Source organism: Phaethon lepturus, unplaced genomic scaffold, assembly GCF_000687285.1.
Source record: "Phaethon lepturus isolate BGI_N335 unplaced genomic scaffold, ASM68728v1 scaffold14021, whole genome shotgun sequence".
Classification (NCBI taxonomy): Eukaryota; Metazoa; Chordata; class Aves; order Phaethontiformes; family Phaethontidae; genus Phaethon; species Phaethon lepturus.
Genome location: NW_010515631.1, coordinates 35,944 through 62,227, shown reverse-complemented (window position 1 = coordinate 62,227; position 26,284 = coordinate 35,944). Strand labels below are relative to the sequence as shown.

At 43.2% G+C, this 26,284-nt stretch overlaps 1 protein-coding gene across 1 annotated transcript in view; it reads right to left on the bottom strand.

Annotated features, from left to right (window-relative positions):
• Nucleotides 1-26,284, bottom strand: part of PTGFRN (prostaglandin F2 receptor inhibitor) — a gene marked incomplete at its 5' end in the record, with an annotated part of 37,330 nt that overhangs the window by 4,425 nt on the left and 6,621 nt on the right. The window contains 3 exons of the mRNA XM_010295839.1: nt 4,274-4,381; nt 15,137-15,556; nt 22,638-23,063. Coding sequence (XP_010294141.1) covers nt 4,274-4,381; nt 15,137-15,556; nt 22,638-23,063 — 954 coding nt within the window. The remainder of the gene's footprint in view (nt 1-4,273; nt 4,382-15,136; nt 15,557-22,637; nt 23,064-26,284) is intronic.

The window sequence follows — 26,284 nt, the reverse complement described above, 5'->3', positions numbered from 1 at the left end:
CAGGCAAATTTAGCAAAACCAGGACATAAATCAGGTGCTCTCTAAAGATCAGTGATGAACATGCCTAGAAGAAGCTCTCAAGTGCTAATAAACATGTAGTTTTACTGACATAAAACAGGTCACACACTAGGCTTTCCCAAAAGCATCTGTACCATTCCACTCACACCTTGCACCAATGTTGACAAGTCACTCTCCCAATTTTTGTCCCCAGTCAACAAAAAACAAACCCCATCACGAGAACTGGACTCACACTTAACACTACAAAGGTTTCTTTCACCGGTTCCTTCTGTGCTCCGCAATGTTGTAAGTAGTGTGGGTAACCTGGACAAGGTGCCCCACATTAGAGGAAAGCATAACATCCCAGTGCCAAGCTCAGAAGGCCATCAGGGACCTCAGTGCCCCCAGGGTCATACAACTCAGCTGCTTTCATAAAGGAACACAAAGCACTTGGGAGCTGGATGCTTCAGAGCTCTGTGAGCAGAATCGTAGTGGTGCTATGTTTTCCCCCCTCCTCAGTCAGTAAGCATCATCAACATGTAAAGCACATCTTTATGCACATTTCAATTTGACACACAGGACTAAGCTGTCTGGGTCTTAGCTGCTTCCCTGGCCAATCACTCCTCAAAACAGGGAATCCTATTTCTAGACCAGCTCTTAGGAATCATGCACTTCCACTGATTAGAATGGAGCGCTCCCAGCATCTTGTTGCAGTGCTGAATCACAATTTTGAGACCCTTTTTGTTTACTATATTTAAATGAGGTTGAATAGGGCTTCCTAGAGAGCTGAGCAAACCACTTCAAGCCATACAAGAGGTAAACAAGCTGGTTTTGTTAAATTCTCCAAAGTGCCCACTGGGTCTGTCTGGAGCAGATAAAAAACCATCTCCTTTCAGGCACAGTAAGTAATACTTTTAAATCCCTAAGCACATAGCCCAAGAAGGGCTGATCTGGGAAGTCTAGAGAGATCGTTTGTGAAAAATGTGTATTCAACAGAAATATCAGAAGCAGCTTTTATATCTTCAGGGCACAGAAGAACTACCATTCCCCCCTGACATACACACACTCCCCTCATATCAATTCAAAACACCAACCACAGCTGCCAAACCAAAGGAGCACTTCTTTAGATGGAGCAGTTACTGCCATGTACTGAGCTTAGTAATGTACACTCCACTTCATCAGGGTCTCAAAGAAGCAGAGGAAATTAAAGCATGCAGCAGTAATGCCAAAACCTTTCCCACCCTTTTGAAAATTTCCCACAGGGTGGGTACACACAGGCACACACATACACACAGAGTATTGTGAATTGCCTCTACCAGACAACTGGTCCAACCCGTAAGTAAACGCCTCTGGAAACAAATGGATCAATCTAACTGGAACAAAGAAGGCCACTGACAAAGATCACTGGTCATTTAACTTTTCCTCAGCTCCTTAGAAGTACTTTATTTTTCTAATTGTGCATACAAAGAGGGAGAAGAGGTGGCATCTGACACCTCAACTTATTACAGGAAGCATACATACTAATCCACGTGCATGCTTGCAAAGGTGAGTGCCTATGTGTACAAGAGCAGAGCTGGCTGGCATACCGAGTGTGTTCAAAGTGTTTTGGACGCATGTTTAACAAGATATCCTTATGAAATTCCCTCATCCTTCTTTGCTCACAAGGAAGCCCAAAACACAGCCCTGCAGCAGGTCACACACCAGCAGAGTAAGTAGATGCCCTTTGAAAGCCAACATGCCCCTCAGAAGACAGTCAAATGCAATTGCTCTGCTCTTCTTTCTCATCACATTCCCAAATGGAAAGATCATGTCTGTACTGCTGTCATCTGTTTTATTCTAGGAGATGCTGGAGACTCTTCCTCTGTTTATCCGATTACCTGGTGTAGGCTTTCCCTAACAACGTGCCTCATTTCTTACTGGGATGAGACAGTCCTGTGATCTTCACAGTCTGTCTAATGTTTGGCACTCATTTAAAAAGCAAGTTCTCCATTCCAGTTGTGAATTAAATTGTGATACTGACACAGCATAGAGACAGATCAAAGATGGGATACAGGGGAATAAGGTTACGACTGAGGAACTACATCTGCTATTATATGAGCCCTTAAGGCCCCCCTTCACCTAACTTGCTCTGTTATCCCACTGCTCTAGTCCGCTCCATCTCTCAAAGCCAAGGCGGCAGACTGAGAAGGGAAGTCCACACAACCCTACAGCTGTTGCACAGATTCCAGCTGTTCCCTGCAGCTCTTATATCAGTCTCATCCAGAAGACCAGCAAGGGCTGGAGAGAGGCCAGCTTCTCAGGCCCATATGAAAGGCCCAGATGGGGTTTCTCCACACAGCATGGCTGGTTAGGCCCCAAATCCTGCCCATTCAGCAACTGGAGACTCAGAGCCTGGACTGAAAGTTTCCCTGAAAACCTGCCAAAATGCCACACTTCACTGCATTCTAGGCATATCTGTTGCCTGTGCCTCATCTGCCCCATCTCAAAAAAAAAATCAAACCCCAAAACACACAAAAAACAACTGAAAACAAAAAAAAAGCCATCCAACAGAGACCCAGAGATCTGCCATGTTCAAGATGACATTATCCAACTATGGAACACATTACAGTGCTGGCATTTAAAACTCTGCACTGGCTGCTCATGACCACTGGAAACAGTGTCAGTTCCAGCTCCAGGCATCATCTATCAATTCAACAGACATCCATGAACTCTTATGAACTTGCCCAGTTAAAACTTAATTGTGCTGATGAGCAGCTCCTCAAAGAGGATATACCTTTTTACTTCGACCCCTATGATTATCCTTATCTTGCCAGTCAAGCTACCAAAAACACAAAAAACCATCACAAACCCAGCCACAGCAGAGCCCCACTTACTAACCGGCCTCTTCTCAAGTTTTTAGTGAGTCAGGGATGCTGAGGCCTCTTTCACAAGGCAACACCAAGCTGATCTTAGCTGCCGAACACCAGCAGAAGCAGCAGCTGCTCCCTACCAGCAATTACTGCATTGCAAAGGAAGCCAGCTGCTTTGGGTACTCCCTTGCAACAATACCTCTAAGAGCTTGGGCACATCTCCACTTAGAAGAGGCTCCCTGCTGAGCAGAAACCACAGGACAGACTGAGGTATACATACAGGCATACGTCACTGCTTATTGTGTGCAATATCCCAGGCTATGAATCTTTTGACAGCAATAAAGTTTACTCAGCTTTTCCTCCCTACCAAGCATTTCAGTAATACAATGTACAGACTTCTATCATTTTTCACAGACAGCACATAACTGTAATCTAGCAAATTGCTTCCCTGCTACACTCAAATTTAATGTAGAACAGATATCTTGGAATTTCAAAGTGATGGGCCTTTACTAAGTTTGGTACTTCATCTCATCAGCTACTACATTATAAGTAATATTTTCCACACAGCACCACTTTTGTAGTGGCTTATGCGTAGATTTCCAAGTTTCGCATGAATCACGACATCTTTATATTTAGGTATATACATTTATATATTTATATTTACACACATATTTATAAATCTATTTAAAATACATTTTTATATTCATATATACAGAATGACTTAAAAAAACCCTAAACTCACTCCAAACCCAAATTTTGGGTGTAATAACCAGTTATTCTCATGGAATTTTGACAAAAAGCAGCTCAGGCAATGCGTGGCAAGCAGACAGGTTTTGAGCAATTCTCTGAACTTTTCAGCTCTTCATAAAAATTTGCCCTTAAAGTGTCTGCTATCCTTTTCACAGCAATTAGGTACTGTGTTTGTTTCTTCTTTCGTACCAAAAAAAAAAAAAAAGCAGTAGTCAATTATTGTGATTTTTAGATTTCCATTAAGCCTTGAATTCACTCTAAAGCATGAAGCTGACTGACCAGGTAGCTAAGATTTGGTTACAGGTGACCATTTTCTCCTAACAGGTCTTGCCAATGGGCCTCCTTTCCAATTAAAAGAAACAGGAGTAGTTTTCATGGCCCATCTAGTGGTTGTAGGCTGAGATTGCCAGCAGTGGGGTTAGTTGGTACAGACAGCACAGAGGGGTTTAGCAGTAAGAACACTTTTTTCCCCTCCCCTCAGAATGTGAGGCAAAAAAAACCATGTTTTAAATTGGGCTGTATAAAGCAAACACGCCCTCCTGTATACATGTAGTCTCTCAGATTTTTAATGCTGGTTCTCAGTTCTCCAGCCTTGCTCAAAGGACACAGTAACTGCTAGTGTTATTCTGCCTGGTGAAGGCAAATGAGCTACAAGTAAAACAATTTTGCTAAAATACCTGGCTCAAGTGCCATTCCTTCCATTGTGACGATACACAGCAAATCTGCCAGTTCACCCTGGTAAATTGTCGGGTTGTCAGAATGCACCGAGACATTAAACACAGGACCTAGAAAAGAGTAACCACAATTATTCATGACAGACTTTTCTTCACTGTCCAAAACCTTTCTTGCATGTTTTTGAAGTATTCTCTGCTAGTTTGTGGAGACAGAGCTCTGAAGTAGGGATAAGCGATCATGTAGGTTGTCACAAAATAGTTACCCATATTTAGCCATTAATTCCTACACTAAGACAAAGTATCCAAACTGCCAGACCTGTCACCCAACACAGAGGCTGCTGCCCAAGTCTGTCTTCTACTGTCCTGCACAAAAGGAGCTGGTCTTCCACTGATGACTCCTCTAAGAGCATGAGAGTTCCAGTCTTCAGGCTAATCCAGCATTGATTTTTTGGCTAAGGTTGTCAACAGGAATTCAAGTTAGAGCAAACCAGTATTTGAACAATACAGGTGGTTCTGCTACAGAACTGAAACACAGACAATACAAGAAGTGCATCTGATAACACTTTTCTGTGGGTTTTCTTTCAGGCTCTGCCACAGATAGCTGCTTCTATAGAACATGTCTCAAAACCCCAGCAGTAATTCCTTCAGTTGCAAAGTGGTGATACTGATGAAAACCATTAGGCTGTTATGAAATGCTCAGACACAATGACAACATGTGGTGTTTGACTTCTGAAGTACGTAAGTTAAAAAACAAAACTTCCCCAAATTTTGACAACTGCATCTCTGGTGCAAAATTAACAAAACCACAACTCCTCAGATACACCAATATTGCTAGTACCCTCTATCTCACAGGGCAGAAACTGAAGAATATGTCAAAATACCCTTAGTGATTTCTCTACTAAACAAGGAGATGAGTAGAGAGAAAGCTGACGCTAATGGTGGCCTCCAGGATGGCTTCGAGGGAAGGGGACAGGGAACCCAAGAAGGAACTTGGCACTCAGATTAAGAAGTAACCCTTTTTACCCTCCCTGGAGTCCATTAGCTGCAATCATTACCTGGCTCAGCTACGTGTGGGACAGCAGCAGCAGCAGCAAGCATAGAAAGATGGTTTGGGAGGAAAGAAAAGCTGTTGGAAGATTTGCCCTCCTCCACTCACATGCTACTGTTTTAGTACAGGAACTGCAGATTTAAAATCCACTGAAGATCAGTAGCAAACAATGCTTTTAATGGAGAACATTTAAGGAAATCATCCAAGACATCCTACTTGTTCCTTGCCCTCCCAATAGGGTTCTATGGATAGGTTCTGGAAAGAAACTTGGATATGCCATGAAGCTAGAGCTGTCATTTTTGCTGAAATTATTCTAGACTACAAGGGCCTGGCTTGTTTTGGTCAGCAGAGATTACACAGCACCCTGAGAAATTAATTCCAATTACAATGCAATAATTACTTCTGGGGCTTCCAAAATTCCCCCCACAATTTCCAGTGGGCACAATGTACTGCTCTTTGTTATACCATAAATTTATTACAGCCCTCTTCTCTGCCCCAGAAGCAGTTGTACTCTGTACACAAAGACAGTATGTAGACAAATAATCCCAGAGGTTTGTACCCATTTTGACCCTAGAAGTCCTCTTTATTAATAATCAAGATTGCAAGTTACCCCACCAAGCAAGGATAAAAGGGTGGTAGAGATGCAATAGAGGTTACACATGGACTACTAGCCAAGACTCCTACATGCTTAAGCTAGAACGTATTTAAGGAAATAAGAGACCCAGAATACTGAAGTCCAGCTGTTCAGGCAGTGACTTCACCAGCAGGCTGCAGCCCTTAAACTCAGCATACTGGGATCCTTTTCTGGGGAAATGGAGAGAGTTATAATCCGATTGCTTCCTCAGCCTCTATCCAAACTCTTTCTGTGGGAATTCAATTTGTTTCTTGACATTCACACACACACCCCCTCCAACCACATTCCTCTTGCAGCCTATTTGATTATTTGTCTTCAGATAAAACAAGACATGTTCCATCATTTTCCTTAGAGTTGTGCAGACAGAAGTTCAAGGTCCTAGGGGACTAAAGGCAGCATGGACCAGGGCACTCCAGCCAATTGCAACCAGAATGTCTCAAGCTGTGTGTGAACTGTCACAACAACAGAAACAAAGAGACTGTCAAAATCTACCAGGAACATCCCTGCATTTCCAGCACATACCCTCTGCTGCACTGTTCAAAGGCAAAACAGCACCATAATAATCCCGGTACGGTCTATAGCTCAGGTCTATCCTAAGTCCCAGCAGCAAGTGAGGTGACATGACGTCAGAAATAAGGGATGCACGCTATTCCAGCAAACGGGCTCTGTCCTGGCTAGATGCTGGCAAAGATTGAGCAAGGGAGATGAACTCCATGATCCAAACTTTGTCAGCTACAGATGGGCTGCCTTACCCCTGGCCTAGCCGGGTAAACAAGGAAGGACAAAGGGTACCTATAGACAGGACTGTTCAGGTCTTATTTCTAGGTTGAAAGTCCAGGCACCTACTGCATTCAACAAGACATTGGCTTCAAACCCTGGCATGCCAACCAGTAATGCAGAGAGGAGTCTGAGCACTCCTGGCCATGGAATGTCATGAGGGTAAAAGCTAAGCTTGTCTGGTCACTCAGCCAGGAAAGGCCATGTATCATGGTAATGAAGCACTCCCTACATACTCTTCAGTCTGGGTCACCAAGCACCACCCTACCCTGCCTCACACATGAAGAGTCAAAGCTTCCTGGGTGAGTAAGAAGGCTGCTAGGCAGCAGCTGCTCTGTCATTTCATGATCGTACTTCCCCCGGGTAAGCCACAAACAGTTATTTCCCTTTGGTTATTTCCCTACTAGGGTACATCTCCTGCAAATTACCATCCGCACCTCCAGGGAGAAATCACTGTCCTGCGTTAGAAGAACTGAATTTCAACAGAGAGTCGAGAGATGTGCCAGGGATTGTGCTCTTCCCTCTGCAGCTGAAGAGGGATGACAATTACTTTTTTTTTTTTTTTTAAACCCTTCATTACAGTGAAAGCTTCTTAGTGCAGTCTTGAAAACTGTGTGGTTGCAACTGCCTAGGAGGAGCATCTTTCTTCTTTGGAAGTATCTCAGGCCTTCTGCCCACATGCTCCGTGCCCTGGGCCTCAGGCATGGAAGGACAGAATAAAGCATCTTCACAGATTTCCCCTTCCCACACGCTACAAAACCTGAAAAGGCAGGAGGCTGTTTTCAACAGAGACCTGTTAGCCCTGACCTGGACCACAAAGACCATTTAAACTCCTACCCTCCACCATAATATAGACTTGAGTCAGAGCTGTACTACACAGCCTGGTAAAGATTCACAGAAGCTGCCAACATGGCTCTAATCCTTCATTAAAAGTCATCTGCATGCCGCTCTTCTCTATAGAAGGGTTCTGGTCTTGTTTTTGTTTGGTTTTATTCTGAAAAACCCAACTGACTAGTGCTTTTAACGTGATTATAACTTGCCTGATTTATGTCCCCAGCTTAAACAATCTACTCTGGCTTCAGCTGAATCTGTTCAGTAACAGGATGAGAGAACCAGGAACTATCTGGATGCTAATCTCAAACAAAAGCAGCACCAAACCAATGTTTGTTAGTGTGTTACAAGCAAAACCATCACTTTATCTAACAGGACATCTGCTTTACTGCAGACTCAAGAAAAGCACCTGGGCAAAAAAAGAGGATCAGAGCAAACATGGGATGCTTCCAGACACATTTTCAGGCTCCTGAGGACCTCCCAAGAGGTCACAAATGTCCCACAAAAATCTTCTGCAACATGTGGATCCTGTTGAGTTCCCTGTCCCCCCATTACCATCATACCTATGATGTATTCAAGAGGCTCTGGATCTAGACTCCACCAAGCACAGCTTAGCACACAAAACCCAAGTGCTTTTCTTAAGTTTTTACCCTCAGAGATTAAAAAAACCCACTCAATCCCAAGCTTACAGATGCAGGCATATGGTAACAGGCAACTCCCAGTAGACACTGATGATGCTTCCTGTGACGCTGCAAGTACTTGAGCACAGCGATGCTGAGACCCTGATAGTCAGCGTTGGGGAGATGACATGAACTCTTCTTTGATGAGATCCGAGTTCATGCTACATTAACACCAAGAAAAATAGAACTCTACAGATAACAGATGATGTGGCTTTGCTCACCTTGCCACCTCTATTTAACAGTTTGAAATACTGTTATTGGCACCTGCTGGTCACTTGGGAGAATAAACAAAACATAATTTAGTTTCAATTGCAGGGTTGACAGATCAAGCATGACCTGCAAAGCTCATCAAGGACAAAACAAAGTTAAGTGTAGGAAAGCTGCTCAGGAGTTTGAAAGCTGAGAAATAATGGGATTTTAATAACTTCCGCTTTGAAGGTAAGTGTCATGCCCTCAGCTAATTTGGAAACTAAAAGAACACAGATTTACAAAACAAACCAGAATTCCCAATTCTAAGAGCTAAGCATCAACCTTCCTCTAAATAGCCATCTTCTGCTGAGACCTTTAATTTAAACTAAGCAAAAATCTTTGTTCCTTACTATAGTAAAAGCCATATGTAAACTTCCATATAAACTGTAAAAGAAGTTTTCTTCTTTATTAACGTAGTAATAATTTTATATTAAAAAAGCATCTGCAGTCAAGATCAGAATAAAGAGTTTTCAAAGCATTTATTGATTTCTGAATGCTTGTAAAACATTATATAATCTTAAACAGAAAGTGAAGAAACTGAGGTTAGAAGTTTACTAGTACAAATCTAGAAGTGCTTAAAGAGAAACCAGGTTCCAGGATCAGGACCTGTTTGGTGTAATTTCTTCTGAATGTCCCCTTTTATGGCAGATCTCACTGCTCAAACCATTGATTTCATGCAAGCCAGGAAGGCAACTCCAGGATCCAAATCCTATAGTGATAAGAGTTTTCAGCTAAAAAGTGTATGGCAAATTCTTCCACATATGTAAATGAAAGGAAAGAAGTGTTTATAAGCTGCACCAAATTTGGTTTATTACTTTGTGCTCAATCACACTGAATATGCGCTGCAGGGTGGAAAGGAAGAGTTCAAGTTTATTGAGTTAATTTACTCACCTTAAGGATTTACATATCAGAGAAAAATAAAAAATCCTGAGCCCTATTTACCTGATGTTACCCCATTCTCCCTGCTTTCCTTCCCTGCTCAGTAATCCAAACACCTTAAATCTGCAAGAAAAAAGGTGAAAAGGAAGTAGCAACCAAAATCCAGTTAGCATCTAGATTTACAACAAAAGAGATCGTAATTACCTAGGTGACGTTCTGGCCTTTTCTGTATCATTTTAGCCAGTACTTCTCTGCAAAAATAAGTTATAGTTTCCCCACAGACACAAGTTACTTTTATTTTCCAGACAAATAAAGTAGAGCAGAGAAAGGTCAAGTAACCTGACTGACAACAGAGATCCAGAACAGGCCATTCCACCCAAGAAACCTGCACCCAGACCATTACCCAGCAGGGAGGCCACAATCACTGCATGCAGCTTCCCTACTTTCAATCAGCCAGCACCACGGACCACAATGGGGAAAAAATCTGATGCAACCTACAAGTTCTCCATCTTCCAAAATATTACTCATATCTGCCCTGGCACCAAATCACCCACTCGTGACTTGAGAATCCCATGACCTGCCTTTCTCCAGATAATGAGCTCTTTCACCCACACTATTTCAGCCTTCTGCCCTCTCCCTGCTTCTTCATGGAGCTGTTTCTTAACAAGTTTTACCCCAAGCCTCATAATAGCTGTTACTGGAAGAAGTTTAGTCTGTGGTTTCTACTTCCAGCTACAAATTAATGTACACAGGCACAAAGGCACAAAATGACAAAGCATATTCCTGCCCATTAACAGTGGCTGGAAAATACCAGCCTTTCCTGCCAAAGAGTTTCTGCTGTATTGCTCTTCATTCATTTCCATGATTAAGGTTTCTTTCCTTTAAGAATCCTCCTATTCTCCTTTCTTGAAACTGAGCATCTCTCAGGGTCATTGCAGGGCATAATTTCATTTTAATTGCAAGTTCAGCATCAATACTCAGCTCATATTTCAGCAGCTCTTGGTTTATCTCAGCTTCTTCCAAAGCTAATGGTAATACGTTGCTGCGCAATGAGCTCACATGCAGATGTAATCCAGAGTTGAAGATTTCATAGAAATGCTTCCCTTAAAGTTCTCTTTTATTTTTGCCTCTCCAGAGCTTTCTGTCCTCTGCTGACTGGCACAGGGGGAAACCAGCTCAGAGCACAGCCAAGCTCCAAATGGTTCTCTCATACTTCTCAATACACGATTAAAAGCTTCCTTCTCCATACTTCCCTCAAGGGCAGTGAAGGAAGTCACTTCTGTGGAAATCCCTGTGAGTGTACAGTAGGCAAAGACACTCTAAACCCTAACCTGGTTTGCTGGGTTCAGGATAAAGGGGATAAAAAAATTAAAGGATGAATGCCAAAGAAGAATTTAAGACACCAGGATAAACCAGGTGGATTTCACACAGACCAGGTGCCTCAGCATTAAAAAAACACAGCTGCAGGCCAGCTGAAGCCATTTGAATCAGATCAGTACATAAGACCTGTATCAGATAAGCACTCTGATCTCAAGCAAGTTCCCAGCTTTCTGACTCTCACCTTTGCTGGCCAGCTTGGCTAAGGCTGTGGGCAAAGGGGAGCATAAAAAGACAGCCTCTCTCATCCACTGCTCAGCCTTTGCAGTGCAAAGGCATTGCCACTGGAGTCACACCTTCAAGTTACCAGAAGACGAGCAAGAAATTTCAGGTTGGGTGGGCAGAATCACAGGTCTTACAAGAAGCTGTCTTGATACACTGGCTTCAGAAACCAGCAAGGAACAGAAGACAGGTGTGTTCCAGGCTGAAAGAAAGGCTATGTACACATACATCATCCACTAGGCTCAGGAGGAGAGAGGATGCATTTGAGTTTCAGCAGAAATGATGCAATGAAATTAAGAGAAAATTTCGAGACAAGCACTGGCAGCTGCTGTTGCAATGCTGGGCAACCTTTGAAAAAGATGGCAGAACTTCTAGACTGTGAAAACCAAAAAGAAGCACTGAAGAATATTAAAGTCTTCATATAGGACAGCTTCTCCCGTCCCCCAAATAAGCTTCGTTTGCTTACAGCTACTGGATGTGCAGCAAGCATCCATTTTATTAAATTAGTCTAGTGATCCATGTTATTCATAAGGCCAGACCAGAGGATTCGCAAGATCCTCACTAGTCTTAAAATATAACCAGCAGAGAACAATCTGCCATTGATTGAGTATTTGAAAACTGATGACCTACTAGGCTCCTCCTCACCACCACCCTCCCCCAACTTCCATTCAGCAGACAAAATCCAAATTTAATTTTTTAGTTCAGGCAGCTTCAAACAAATGCCTTTACATTAACATTTCAGATCGTTAACCAAATGCAATAAATACATCCCTCTGCAACAGCAAGTGGAGAAAGAAGAGAGGAGGTCTCTGCTTGCAGCCAGCAAGTTCTGCCTTGAATGGAAAGAATCTGAGCAAGACATTTTCCACAGATGTTCATGGAAAAACATTTCAGAGCACTGCCACATTTCAAGCCTATTGTGGCAGGAAACACTGAAGTTTCATGTGCGCAGTCCCCAGCTTATATATAAAAAGCTCACAGGCCTCCTGCCGTGCAGAGAGATCACATTGCACAATGCATGTGCACACTAAAAACCCCTCCTTGAAACATCACTCAACTCAGATCTGGGAGGGAGTTAAACTGGGAGAAAGGACTTCCAATCCTAGCAAGCCTCCCCACCTCCTATCAAAAAGGAATCAATAAAAACAACCAAGAGAGAAATTCCCCCTGTGACTAAAAGCTTCACGTAAAACCCTTTAAGGGCTTCCTTCTGCTGAAAATGCTGCTTACATATTGATCGTCTCCCCACTTCATCCCTCATGCTGCAAGCTGAAAAATGCTGTCAAATCCAAGCCTTCAAAGTAGGGAGGAGCCTGGAATAGCCTCCATTTTTCAAAGCTACTGCCTTATTATATCCTGCGGGCCCCCCCCCCGTCAGTGTTAAAATGCCTTTCTCTTACACTTTGAGAACCCCAAAAGTCAGGAAAACTTAACAAGTCAAGAGCATTATTAGGGACAAACTCACTCATAAGCTACTCATCACCCACCTAACTCAGGATTTAGCAAAGCAGTGCTCCCCAGCTTTTACAGATACCGGGAGAGCTGCATGCCCCTCTGCTTTTTCGGACACTTTCCTGTTAGTATTGTCCTTCCAATTTTGGGGAGCTGCCTCTTCTCCCTAGAAACCACTAGCTACCTCAGCAGTTCTGCCTTTCACCACTCCCATTAGGGAGAATCTGGCACCAGCTTCTTGTTCTTCAGAAAAACTTTGACAGCTGCCTGTACCACAGGATGCAAGACAAGGGCATGATATCGGAGCTGTGCTTTTATAGCTGCTCCACAACTTTGCCATTTACCTCCAGCTCCCTGACTCAGTCACAGTTTGCATCAAAGACTGTACACCTCAGCAAAGAAAACCAAAGTAACACATCCACAAAACATCTTCTGTCTTGTATATCTGATTCCAAGTAACTTTCCAAATAATAACTCCACAGTTAGGCCGTTCTAACTGTGCTCATCACACATCTTCATCATGCAAGGATACCCGAGTAACAACTGAAGGACACAAAGTTCATCCACCAATTGAAGAAAGGAAGGTATTTCAAGCCAGATTTTGCTACGTGCCAAGATTATTTTGGGAAATAGCTCTCCAATAAATTGTGGCAGGGATCTCATTTCTATCTTCATTCTTTTGTAAGAATGAAAGGGCTTCAGGACCGTCCCGCCCCCTGCTCCAGCCTTGCTACTGGAATTCACACATTCCCAGGGCAGTGCTACAGGCTGCGTCCCTTTCTTCGCTCTATGCACCAGAAATCCTATCTGGGTGAAGAGGCTGGGAGTAGAAAGTGACAGCAAAAAGAAGTCAAGACTGCAACATGCACACTTTCCTCTCTTGCATAGCTCACAGGTTTCCCTCTGAACCATGGATATTAATAGCATGCCACCAAACTTTTTGAATGAGAGTTCAAAGTGACATAATGCGAGCAATGTTGGGAGAGTCACCAACCACCACTTTTGTGCAGGAAAGTCTCTGCATAAGAGCTGGGAGGGGTTTCAGACAGACTTAATTCTTGCTTGTTTCTTGCCTCACCCGTTTGCAAATGCTGATCTCCCACTGTGTCTGACGCAGGTATCAAGAATAATAAGGTTAAAACTATAGCCCATTAAATCATCTTGAGAAGACAACAAATCTACAGCGATATTCAGCTGTGACAGTGCTGCTCTAAAATGCATTTGGAACACAGGTAACTAACAGATTATTTTCAGAACACTAACTTACCATAAAACTAAATAAAAAGTCAACCAGAAATTACCTAGAACTGAGAGAAGCATTGAGCTGAGTCAATATCCTCTCTCTGGCCAGCTTACGTCAGGTTGCATCTTCATTAGGGTTTATATCAGAATGCTACATTTCAAAGCTTCTTACAAAGTTATGTGCTCATTGCCAGGCTATCCCCCTACGCTCAGCCCTTATCCTTTTCCCAGTTTGCCTAGTATACGGAAGTTCAGTTTTTAGAAAACACCTTGTAGAAAATTATCATCTCTGTTATGGATGCAACCAGAAGTCAGAATGCTCTTGCCTAGCCATAGACACATCTTCTAAAAACTGTTCAGCCCCACTATTATAAGTGGAATAACTCAGAAGAAGTTAGTAGAATAACCCCAGAAGAACACGGGATGCGAGGAAAGCTGGGATTCTCCCCAGCTGTGCTTGTGAATAGGAATGGAGGAAATGCAGAAAGTTTCAGATAAAGCAGCTAACTAGAGAGCTCCAACATAGGATGCACCTTTGAGCTACACTGAGAGCTTTTCAAAACTGCTCAGGAAGTCACCCGCTTGGTTTATCAAATCATGATATAAGCCCCTCACTCATTGGTTTATCAAATCATGAGATGAGCCCCTCACTCCTAAGCGTACCACCATTATACTAACAACTCTCCGGTACTTCCCGCCCACATGGCATGATAGGAAGTCAGTGTTAACATGTATTTCTGATAATCCAAACCAACCCTCTCCCCGTCTCCCCCCGCCCAACAATATACCAGGACAGGCATGTTTCTGTAGAAAAACATCAACACGTAGGGGATGTTACAGATGAAGGTGAGGGTTTCAGCAAGGATGTGAGGAACAGGATGCACTTTTGATACTGAAATTCATCCCAATTTGTGGAGCTTTGTAGTCCAGCCACAAGGGGCCTCTAAGGTCTTCCAGCAACAGGATACACTTACTGAGATGGCTGAAATGTTACCATTGCCTTGACCCGACCATTTTCTGCAATTACATCAACAGGAAGGTGTGATCAGGCAATTTACTGCTATGCTAATTGCATCTGTTTTGGAACAGAAATCTAGCTTATATTAATGTTCTTCCAGAGCAGCCACTACCTGAAACCAATCTAGTAATAAAGCTGGCAAATGTGGCAACAGTTTTTCCATACTGAGAAGCAGCGCTGAGCCTGCAGGACCATGAAAGCTGCATTAGTAAAGAAAAACCCAGGGGTTACAATTACAGCCAATTCATTAAACATCTTTCTGTAAATAATCAATAGCACAAAGGACAAGTACCACTGAAGGAGACAACCAAAGCTCTCAGCCATCATATCATTTGGAGACCCCTTCCATGTTCCAAAGAGTAGGTATTTCCCAGGGACGGGAAAACAACTGGGAGACTGTCAAAGAACTATCTTCCTTTCTGGCTTAAGACACAAAGCTGCCAGATTCTATACCAACCTGATGTCTGGAAGTCTATCTGGATAGGGTTGGATAAGCCATTCACTGCTTCACGCCACATGCCACCACCACCTGGAGACCAGGCAGTCACCACACAGCGGTACAGACCAGCGTCAGAAATCTGGGTCTGATACATCCTGTAGCGGAACTCATTCTCCTGGACCTTCTCCAGAACCACGCCGTCCACACGAGTCTGGTCCGTCCAGTCTTCCAGCCGCACTACTGAATCCTGGTTCAAGGAGATTATACGAGTGGTTCCATTGGGATTTGACTGATCCGTTAGTGGCTTCTCAGCTGTAATGAGGACAGAATAGCGTGGCGTCTTGATGTTTTTTGAAGACACTTTGCATGTCATCTCAAAGGTATGGCCTGCTACAAAGAACGGCTTCAATTTTACCGCCTCCACTGTAAGCTTGTAATCTGAAGAGGGAAGGAAATAAGCAGCAAGAGAGGGGTTAATAAATAGGTGCAGTTGTTTCTACAGCACCTTTCAATCTAGAAGATTACAAATAAGCAAAGCACTTTTTTTTGGAGAGACAAATCCCAGCACTTTTATCTAAACACGTATGAACATCCCAGAATGCTACTCAACAGTAGGCACACACACACAAATACACAACAGTTTGGGTCATGATGCAAGGATTCAAACGAACACCAAATACTGAACAGATAATAAATACACAGGTCATAGCATGACAGGACCTCCAGGAGTTTTTATTCAGAACTAAAGATATTAGTCAGACAAGACTCAGAGTCCCAGTTTTACACTGCATCTGGACTCTCAGCAACAGGATAGAAGGACACTGCTGAAGTAAGCATGGCTAGTGACAAAAGCTGCCACCAACTGAATCAGCAGCACTTAGTGTAGCTTCTTTTATTTCCCTTGAAAATCCACCCTAACAGCAATCCAGACACATTCAGCTGAACTCTCAAGATCGGTTGAAATCGCATGACAAGAAAGTGTGTGGTAACACAAGAAGTCTCCATCCCCAGTACCCCCATACACACACCTCTGTACTGAAAGAGTTTGGTATACCTCTGCCTCCACGTGTGTTCTCTTCCCCTGCTTCTCATGTATTCACCTGAGCACAAGCCTACCAGAAGCCCTGACATTTCCCAACAGCCCATCTGGCATCAAGAATGCCAACAACAGTTACTTCTCAGTCTCCTTCCCTTTCTTCAGCATTCTCCAAGTCCCGGGGCTCCTCAATCCCAAGAATCCCTTAATTACAGGGTTGGGGAAAATTATACATCTAGGAGCACAGCCTCAAGACACAAAAAATACAAGCTCACAATAAGAAATTGAGAAAAATGAGGAGTGACTGAAATCAGAGCCAGATAAAAAGAAAGGGAGTTGCCAGTTTCCCAGCACCGTGATGAAGAGACACTCCACACACTCAGGTTCTTGCAGAGGAAAGGGTGCTGGGGCAAAACACACAGCGCACGGCTACTTCCCAAAGTAGCAGTATTGCAAAAGTTCAGACAGTCCGACTTTCTGGACTTACATTGCTGCAGCATATTCTCCCTTCCTCCCTTACAAAAAAATGGGTGGACACGTTAAAAAACCAAACTACACAGATCACCTTTATGCGAGGTAAAACTTCTCAGGAAAAGGGAAATAAGCGAGGGTGAGATTGTTACACATTTCCCAAAACTGAAATAAATGCAGTAATATTTATGCCCTCCCCAGAAGAGCAACAAGATACTTGTCAAGATTACATTTTGCAGTGTTTTGCCTTGAAGCAGCAGTTTTCACAATGAGTAAACATAGCCCACAAGATGAGAAACCCGGTATGACAACTTCAAATCAGTACTGTATAAAGCAGATCACAGTACAAAGCTATATAAAGAAACAGCAGGAGTGGGGAAGGCTGAGTTGCTTCTAGTGGTCTAGCTGAGCACAGAATTACTTTATACTCTACACTAAACACCCCACACACACTTCCACCCACTAAGCAAGTGGGAATACAAGAGCTGCACGTTTAGGCACTCAGGGTACAATCACAGCTGAAGTTGCACAGAGTCATTCTCTGCTCCCTTGCACGAGAACTCATCATGCATCTGATTCAAGACTTCAAATCCATTTTTTCCTCATTCTGTGTCCATGACATTCTGATACCACCTTCTTCATAAGGTTATAGCATTTAGGATCCCAACACAGGCCAGCTTTCTGCTTGTTTTAGGAATCTAGTAGACAATTTTTGCCAAAATATTTTTGCCCCAAAAGCAGAAGCACAAACAGCTAGCCATACTTCTCTGCCACATTTTGCTGCTTTCTAGGCCTTGTGAGGAGGCTCTGGGCAAAAAATCCTCCTGATGCAAACATTCTTTGTGCTGTTGATCTTCATGTCAGAGCACTGGGTCCTAGATGCCGAAAAAGAAGTGTTGCATTTGGTCTCTCATACAGATACTTAAGACAAATACCTTCTCATGATCAGAACAGTACAGATGTAGCTGAGAAGTGACAACTCTCCCTACTATCTAGGTTCCAAATGCCTTACCTTCAACTATTCCCTGAGCTACAAGTCAGGCAGCAGTACTCAGGGGAGTGTCTTGACCCCAGTAAAGGACAGATCAAACTTTATTCCTAGACATACTTTCTTGACTTTCCATTTGAGGGCAGCAGAAAATGCTGCTTTTACCAATTATTTTTGCTAAAGAAAAGCAGAAAGGAGTGATGGCAGCATGGGACAGCAGCGGAAATGACATCTGTAGAGTTTGTGTAAGAGAACATCTGAGGCCCAGAGATGCAGCTGGAGAACAGTGCTAGAATTCAAAAGGGTTAGAAATTAGGACGCTGAACAGAGAACAGGGAGATATATTCTTATGAAAGTCCTTTCAAAGGATTTTTCTACCTTTTAAAAGCCCAAAATTCCTTCGGTTGAATGAATACAGGAGGCAGAGGCACCTCCTCTTATATAAGACCATAAGAAATGCCGACCAGAATAGAGAAGGGGGCACAAAAAACAACACATACAGGTACTGAATGTTTCTTGTTGCAAGATAGTCAAAGATGATCAAACGAACATAACTGGGTCCGCAAAAATATTAGACATGCATATGTAGTAAAGTAAAACAAACAAAGTTCCATATCCTATCAACTAGAAAAGCCTGGATTGCCATTCTTAACAGTACGGTTCTGTGCCAAAATTCTTCTCCTTCAGCAGGAGCAGACAAAATGTAATTAGCACTCCATCACTCCCACCTAGAAGAGCATGTAGTTTTCTCTGTGTGTAACAGTGCACATTATGGGAAAGAGGAGAAAGCAAAGATTTGGCACTTTGGTTAGAAATAACATTAACCGGCAAGAAAAGTTAAGTGGGAAAGGAAAGTTTCTTCAGTTTCCTATGTTAACAGAAACTATTCATCAGATCTTACAGCATAAGAGGGGTCAAACAACATTTTCTTCCAAGAACTGCATCCTAAGATCTCATCTCTCATCTTCCAAGAATTGCCAAGGCAGCAACGCTTGTGTCTTGACCACTACCCTACATGCTTGCCCCTCTACACACACATCTGCAATCCCATGCAGAGTCTCACCTCCTCCTTGTAAAGCTCCATGAATGAAAAGCACAATAAAACACACCCTGGCTGGTTATAAACTCTGCCGGTTGCAGCCTCCTGTGTATGTTGGAAAGCAGTAGGGGAAGAGATCCTAACTAAACCGTACCCAAAGCTTATAACCAGTTTGGGGGCTACTCCAAGACAGAGGGCTAGCAACAGAAGAAATCCTAGCCAAATGACTCAGATAAAATTTGAGTAATAAACTGTACTTTGGAGCCTGGCAGTAGATGCCTCTGCCTTCCATCACTGGCCCCTCCAAGTGGTTAAGCCACACTGTAATTCTCCTGCTCCCTACCACAAAGTGCATGCTCAGATTCAGAGTAACTTCCTGGTTAGTGACCAAAAGGAGTTTTCACCTAATCTAAGGCAGTCAAGTTGCTAAAGAAGCCTAAAAGCTACAAGGGCAAGGAGACCTTAGGAAACAGCAAACACCTTCCCTGCACTCCACTGACTCGGGTCAGAAAAGCAGCACAATGGCCACAGCTAACAGTAACCTCAGATCCTAACATCTCATCAGCAGCCTCAAGTAATGCCATCTCAATATTCATAAAGGCTTCTTCATCCCCCAATGCACTAGCTAGATTGCGAGTACAGGGAAGGCAACAGACATTAAGGTAATGACAGCTTTGCCTTCGTAGGAGAAGGAGACTATAGAACACCCTGAGGTATGACTGTAGCCTCAGCAGCTCTGATACTATGAGCTCTGAAAATACAGCAGGCACGCAGAGGCCCGCACCACAGCCTGATAAAAGTATATACAACGCAACGGCTCTCCCCAGTGCTGCACACACCCAACTAGACCATCCTCACTGGCCTGCTCCCCTGCCAAGTAAAGAGCATGAATGCTTCACCCTCACGCAGCCATGGGCATGAGGAGCCCAGCCAGCCCTGAGTGGGACTTGTACACCTCACTTAATGCACTTTCTTGTTCGTAACCCCAAACCGGCACGTACACCTGGCAGCTCAGTGCCATGGGTATGAGGATTTCTTTGCTCAGGAGAAGCTGCATGTCTGTACTATGCAGTGTCTATTATACACCGGCAATGGTAAAGACAAGTGGGTGGCAGGAACGTCACTTGTTCTCTATTTGCAGGACTTTCTGAAAGATTAAGATGACCTTGCTCCTGATTAAATGTTATGGGAGGGCCTGGGCAAGCATTTAGGACAAGTAACACTATGTTAAATACAATTATTTTGTAAATTAAAGACAGAAGTATTTAAAAAAGCCAAATAGTAGTACCTTTGGGATTCGGAATTTCAGTTGAAACATAGTGTTCTCTTTTGGAAAGAATTCCATACAGATCCAAAGTTGACAACACTGGTTTAGGAAACAAGCACCAATTCTGCATTTCACTGCAAACAGCAACTGTGTTTTAAATACAGGCAGTACTCACACTCAAATTAATAAATAAAATTACCCTTTAAACCATCAAACTTTTTTCTGGGTTGAAAATCGTATTTTTGACAGAGCCAGTCAAAAAAGGCCTCCTCCCTTCCTTTACCCCTTTTTACTGATTGGTATTTGTACTCTAAATAAGCAAAAAATAACAATATAATTGATGCTTTTCACTTTTGAGGTGAGATAAAAGATGCTTCCTTTGTCACCTTAGCAGGGGAGAGAGTAGAAGGCAGAGGGGAAGAAACAAATCATGCAGACCATAGCAAAACCAACAGTGTTCTATGGTAGCAACTGGCTGCATTTTCAAAGTTGAGTAAGCAGAAAGACATGAGCATTATTGGTCCCAACAGAACAAAATAGAAAAAACAAGGTAAAAAACCTCAAGTTAAAAGGGGCAAACATACAACTTCTTATACAACACACACAAAAAGGACTTTGACATCTTCACATGATGTTTACATTTTAAGCAAAGGCTTCCTGAACATCCCTCCATGCTGACTGACCCACAGACACAACATAAAACCATTTCTCCTTTCTCAAACTCAGAACAACCTTTTCCAAGGTGGGATTTCTCTGAAGTCATCCCACCCCGAGCAATGCTCTAAAGTTAATGCAGATGATGCAAGTAATGAAAAAGTTGGAAGAAAAGCCTCTACGTAGGCACAAGCTATCCAAGGAAGAGGCAAATTCCTGTTCTCTCCTTAGACAAACACATGGGAGCCTGGCTGCCCCCTTTTATAAGCACTGAGAGCAGTTACAGATTCAAATCACCAGAGATACTTGTCAAAACAACAGTCGGAGAGCAGAGGCAGCAGCAGATTAACTCCTTCATAGTTGCTGGCTACAGCACTGGGCTCACAGCCGAGTATGGAGCTCACACAAACAGGATATGGCAGGGGACAGGGCACACAGAGAAAGGCACCAGGGGCTGGACTGCTGCAAGAGCGTAGGGGGCTGTGCATGAGGGGTGGAAGGGAAGAAGGGGAAATCAAACCCATATATTGCCCACCCCCACCCCCCTTTATATACTTATGATTTTTCAGGAGGAGAAAGTGTTTGTAGGGGAGGTCACTTTCACATCATAAATCCCCCAGCTCCAAGTTTTGCCAAAAAAATGTACTTTTCAGCATGGGGACTATAACATTTACATTTGTGTTGCAAAATTAGCAGAGTTTTTGGAATAAAACCAGAAACAAGGGAATGTTCACACCTGTCACTGTTTGTTTTCCCTCAGAAATGTCAACACAGGCTGAGACTTTTCAGCTCCAGCTGGTTTCTCTAGCTGCTCCGAAGGCAATGATCCATTACGCATGCATGCACATACACACACACACACACTCTGTGTTGTGGCATAACAACCGAACTAATTGTGACCACCATTCAGCATTAATGAGAGATCTCATTTATGCTGGAGAGCCAGTTTCAGGGGAAAAAAAAAAAAAAAAAAAACCAACAACAAAACCCCACATGCGTTTCATGGACCACGCTTGGTCTGGGGATGAAGGGAGTAGTGAGCAAGCAGCCCACCATTTCTCTCTCCACTGAAACAGAATCACACCACAAGCTCTCCAATTTTCTGTTTGGGGATTATCCCTAAACAACTTTAAACTGACTTCAAACTACTTGTCTCTGAAATACAGTTCTCTGCCCGCGGCTGCCTGAGCTAGACTGTTAAACAAATCTACCAGGACAAATGCAGCTTAGCTAAACAGGGATTTTTGCCAAAGACGTTACATCCTAGGTTATCCTATTCCTTCTGTCCCTGTCCAACAGACCCTCTTGCATGACCTGACACCTAAGCCAAAACAGTATCAACTCTATAGGACACCCAGGATACATATACCCATTTTAAACCAGTATTAAGCAATTCAGGTAACTCTAATTTCTAAGAAACGCTCCCAGAGTCGATTTAAATACTGACTAGAGCTAGTTCACTTGTGCCTAAAAAAGGCCCATATCCAAGCAAATCACTGAATGACTTTGCTCTGCCACTTACTTATTTTTGACACTCTAATACTACTTATGCCCAGGAGCTTCCTCAGAAGTGCCTTCTAAACATGGGCTTGTAGGAGAAGAAAAAAAAAAAAACCTCTCCAACTGGCAAACAGATAATACTTAAAGTGAGGGACATTCCTCTTTTCACCTCAAGACAGCCCTGCTGCTAGCAGCAAGATGCATCCTAGAGAGACTGAAATACTCCAAGTCATCAAAGGGGGCAATGACCCCAGCATCCCTGCTGGATGTCACCCCTGCAACAATGACAGCCCGGCTCCTGGAAGTCTCAGAAGAGCTTGACTAACCTATCTCTGCTTTGCACTTCCACTCCAAACTGTTGCATAAAACTGGCGAGTTCTGTTACGTAATTACTTCCCTCCACAAATAAGAAGCCTTTACACAAGGTAATAGTGTTTTTTTCTCTTCGTAACACAGAACCCCACTTCCAAAGCCCATTAGCAAGCCTTCTGGCTGACCGGCCTACGCAAGAGAAAACTACCCCAGCTATCCAGGTCTTTCAGTGAATAGGTGCAAGGTTCCTACCTTGTGTAGCCCAGAAAATGCTGACAGATGTAGAAGTCACATCTTTGCTCTTTACCCAGCTGTTGTTGCGGTGCCTACTCCATGCAGAGATGACACAGAAATAATCCCCTCTGTCACTTTCTGAAGTCCACTGGATTCGAAAACTGAAGGTGTCAACAGCCTTTTTGAAGAAGATGATTTCCCCGTTCTGAGTCCGCTCTCTGCTCCTGTCCCCAAGCAGCAGAGTCCAGTCTGCATCCATCGTGGCCAGGAGTTCCTCTGTCACAACATCATCACTGCGCAGGCGCTGCCTGTAGTACCAGGAAACTGTGAAGCGGATGTTTGCTTCGGTGTCTTGTGCATCTGTGATCCTGCAATTGAGCTCTGTGGGGTCATCTGAAAACTTGGGTGTTCTAGAGGCATTCAGAAACACCTCATAGTCTGGCTCTGAAGGAGAGGAAACCCCGAAGAAAGAGGTTAGAAGCTACAAGCAGAAGGGAGAAAGTGCCAGAGCTTATTAAAAGATACTGCTAACTTGTAACACTCAGTCTGTGGCCAAATGCCAGAATATGCATTTTTCTTACAAGACCTGGGGACTGGGAACTTGGATTCCAGCTCTCTGACTTGCACCAGTCTGACACAAGTACCCCTAGGCCTGCATTTCCGAACAAGAGCTTTCAATTCATATGTCTAGTCAGACCGTTTCAGAATAAATCAGGACTAAGCAATCTTGTTGAGCAAAATTGTTCCCTTCTTCAGGCCTGGCCCCAAGAACCCACCATGTGGTTTCAGTTTTAGACCAGCCAGCCACCTTTTGCACCTGTTCAAATGGCAGGGGCAGCCTGCGGCAACAGGAGCCTGGTTATTCTCTAGCTTTGGACTGATCAGAGACATCTCATTTCCCCAATTTCTCTCAAGAATAAAAGGCTGTCTCCCATCCTGAAATGCCTTTTTTCCCCCCACACTTAACCATCCCACTGTGTCTCTACAATATGGTTTAAAGCAGTAAAAAACAATCCAAAAACCAAACACCTCACCCACCCACCCAGACACCAAATCCAGGAGGCATGGGTACCACCATCAGCACTGGCCACAGCAGCACCAACAGCAGTGCACAGTACATTTCATCAGGCAGCATAATAAATACTAAGAGTTGAAGATGCATAGATCAGAAGAGCTTCACAGTCTGAACAGGGAAGCACAGCTATGAGGCTGGAATACATCAAGCTTGAAAAGGAGTGCCTGAAATTCATGGGTTAAGAATGGTGCTGTTGTACTGAAATCTGAAATAGCAGGCTGTCCAAAGCCTAAAAGCGATAAGGCAGCCGCGTTACTATTTTCTCTCAAACTACAGAGATAGTAAAGGAAAAAGATTACAGCAAGAACCTCACACCACAAAGGAAATACATATTTATTTACTAGTGTTAAGACTATTTCTCTGTCTTGCTGTCTACTATAATTCAGAAAAAAGACTAGCTTTCCAACTGTTTGGCCAATACTCATCACATGGCTTTTATATCGTCAGTGTATTCAGCACTCTATATTTATTTCTTGTTTTATGTTTTATTTGGCATTTTGCCCTCCTAGAAACAATTAACCGAAGCTATAATTGGGACAGAGAAGGCAACTCAAGGCTAAAACTTAGGCTTAGCTCACGAATGAGCCAAGATAATAAAGCATCTTAATAGAACTGCTGAGCAAACTGTGTGTGCACATGCACTTTTGGACTTCAGATGCAAAGGATAAAAACAATTGCATCACACAAGCTGGCTGCTGCTATGTCAGCTCGTGGAAAAAAAATCTCTTACCATTAAGCGTTATGCATGCAGTGTCCTTGCACCTAGCAAGGACAAGGGCATTGATACACACCAGACACTAGAGTATCTAGTGATACTGATGGCGAGTTTCTGCAGTGTTAGGTAACACACAGGTGTAAAAGTACTGTTTACATAAGTCCATAGTACCTTATGTACTTAAGTACTTACATGAACAAAAGTGCAGATTTCTGCACATTTTCAGTGTAAGTAAGGCAAAATAAAAAGAAAATGGCAGAGAATTCCTCTGCTGCAACCAAGGCATAGATTATTAATGGTGGCTAAAACCCGCTTTTGGTGTAAGTCCCCATAGATCCTACAGCTACACTACTCTTCCCGTCTCATTCACAAAAGTCTAGTCTTCTCCAGGGCCTCATGATAGATTGCTCATGCTCTGCAATTTTCTTATCATTCCCCCTCGCCTCCCCTTCCCTCCACAAAAAAGGCAGCATTCAAGACCAATTAATATTTTCACAGCAACAGAGACTATGAAAGTAGAAACTGTTCTCTAGACAGGAATACAAGAAGGAAAAAGCTGCAAGAAACTCGAGTTCTTCAAAAATCACTTCAGGTTTGTTTTATTTGTGGGCAGGGGAAGGACCACTTAAAAGAGAGTTTTGGCTTTGACAGCACCAATCCAGATAGCTGCTTCACCCTTACAGACACTCAAACAGAGGATTTAGAAAGAATAAAAGGCTGGCTGAGATAAACCTCATTCCTCTGTCAGCTGTCAAAGAACAGCCTCACTGACAGTTCAATGACTTAATACTCCAGCAGCTCTTAACTTCCATTAAGGAGGAATAGTTGGTAAATTCTGGATGCAGTTGAAAATCTCAAATGTTGAAAATTTATTCTACTTTCCCCTGACCTAGCAACGAAGCATCTGCTGAAGAGCAGATTTTATTCTCTCCTGTTCCCAAATAATGCCAAATGGGAATGGAAAGAGTAAAGAATAGTCTTGTACGTACGGGCACTACAAGAGAGTATAGGAGCATGCAGTGCACCTGGGCACACATGAACATGTGTGCATGCATGCACGTGCACACAAGTGGAGGAAGGAGGGAACACTCACAAGTTGAATGTACAATTTGATGGCTGAATGAGGACAGGAAATTAAGACAGTCATCACTTGCACACTTTAGCACACGTTACAAGTATACTTGGAAACAGTCACGGCTCCACTAGTCTGTACAATCCTAAAATGCAAAATTTAAAGTCATCGTCACTGGGATTTAACCTTGTGACACAGCCGTTTATTTCTGAAAACGACGCTTCAGAGCAGGCTCTCTGTAGACTGGCCTCATTTGGTACTTTTATGTTGGAGGAGCTCTGCCTTTGTAAGTGGACAGCACCACCAGTTTCTGATGACAAGAGGTTCAGAATGGGTGCATTGAGAGGTTTTAAGCCCATGTACTTGCATCCAGTCAAAACTGGGAACAAACATCCAGTACTACAGCTCTGCCAGTTCTCCCTCAGCTCACATCTGGGTTCATTCATGCTCCCAACACAGCCAATACTTTGTGAATTTTAGCAGGTGCAGATACCTTATACCTACAGTACCCTGCAACACCATCTGAATTTCACTGCTTCTAAATTCAAGCTATTCTCTCCCCAAGATTATACCAGGAGACAGGATGGGTAGACTGACATATCTAGAGCTACCCCTAAAAAGACAGGCTTTTTAGAAGTTTTGCTAGACTTTCATTTTTAGTGTTTCTCCCAAGTAACTTTATTTCTAAGGATACTGGCATAAAGAGAGATCTCCAAAACTTAAGAGTTCAGCTGGGATAATGCAAAGCAAAAGCTTTACAATGTGCAGCATACATATGAGACAGTGGACCTCCAAAACAGATT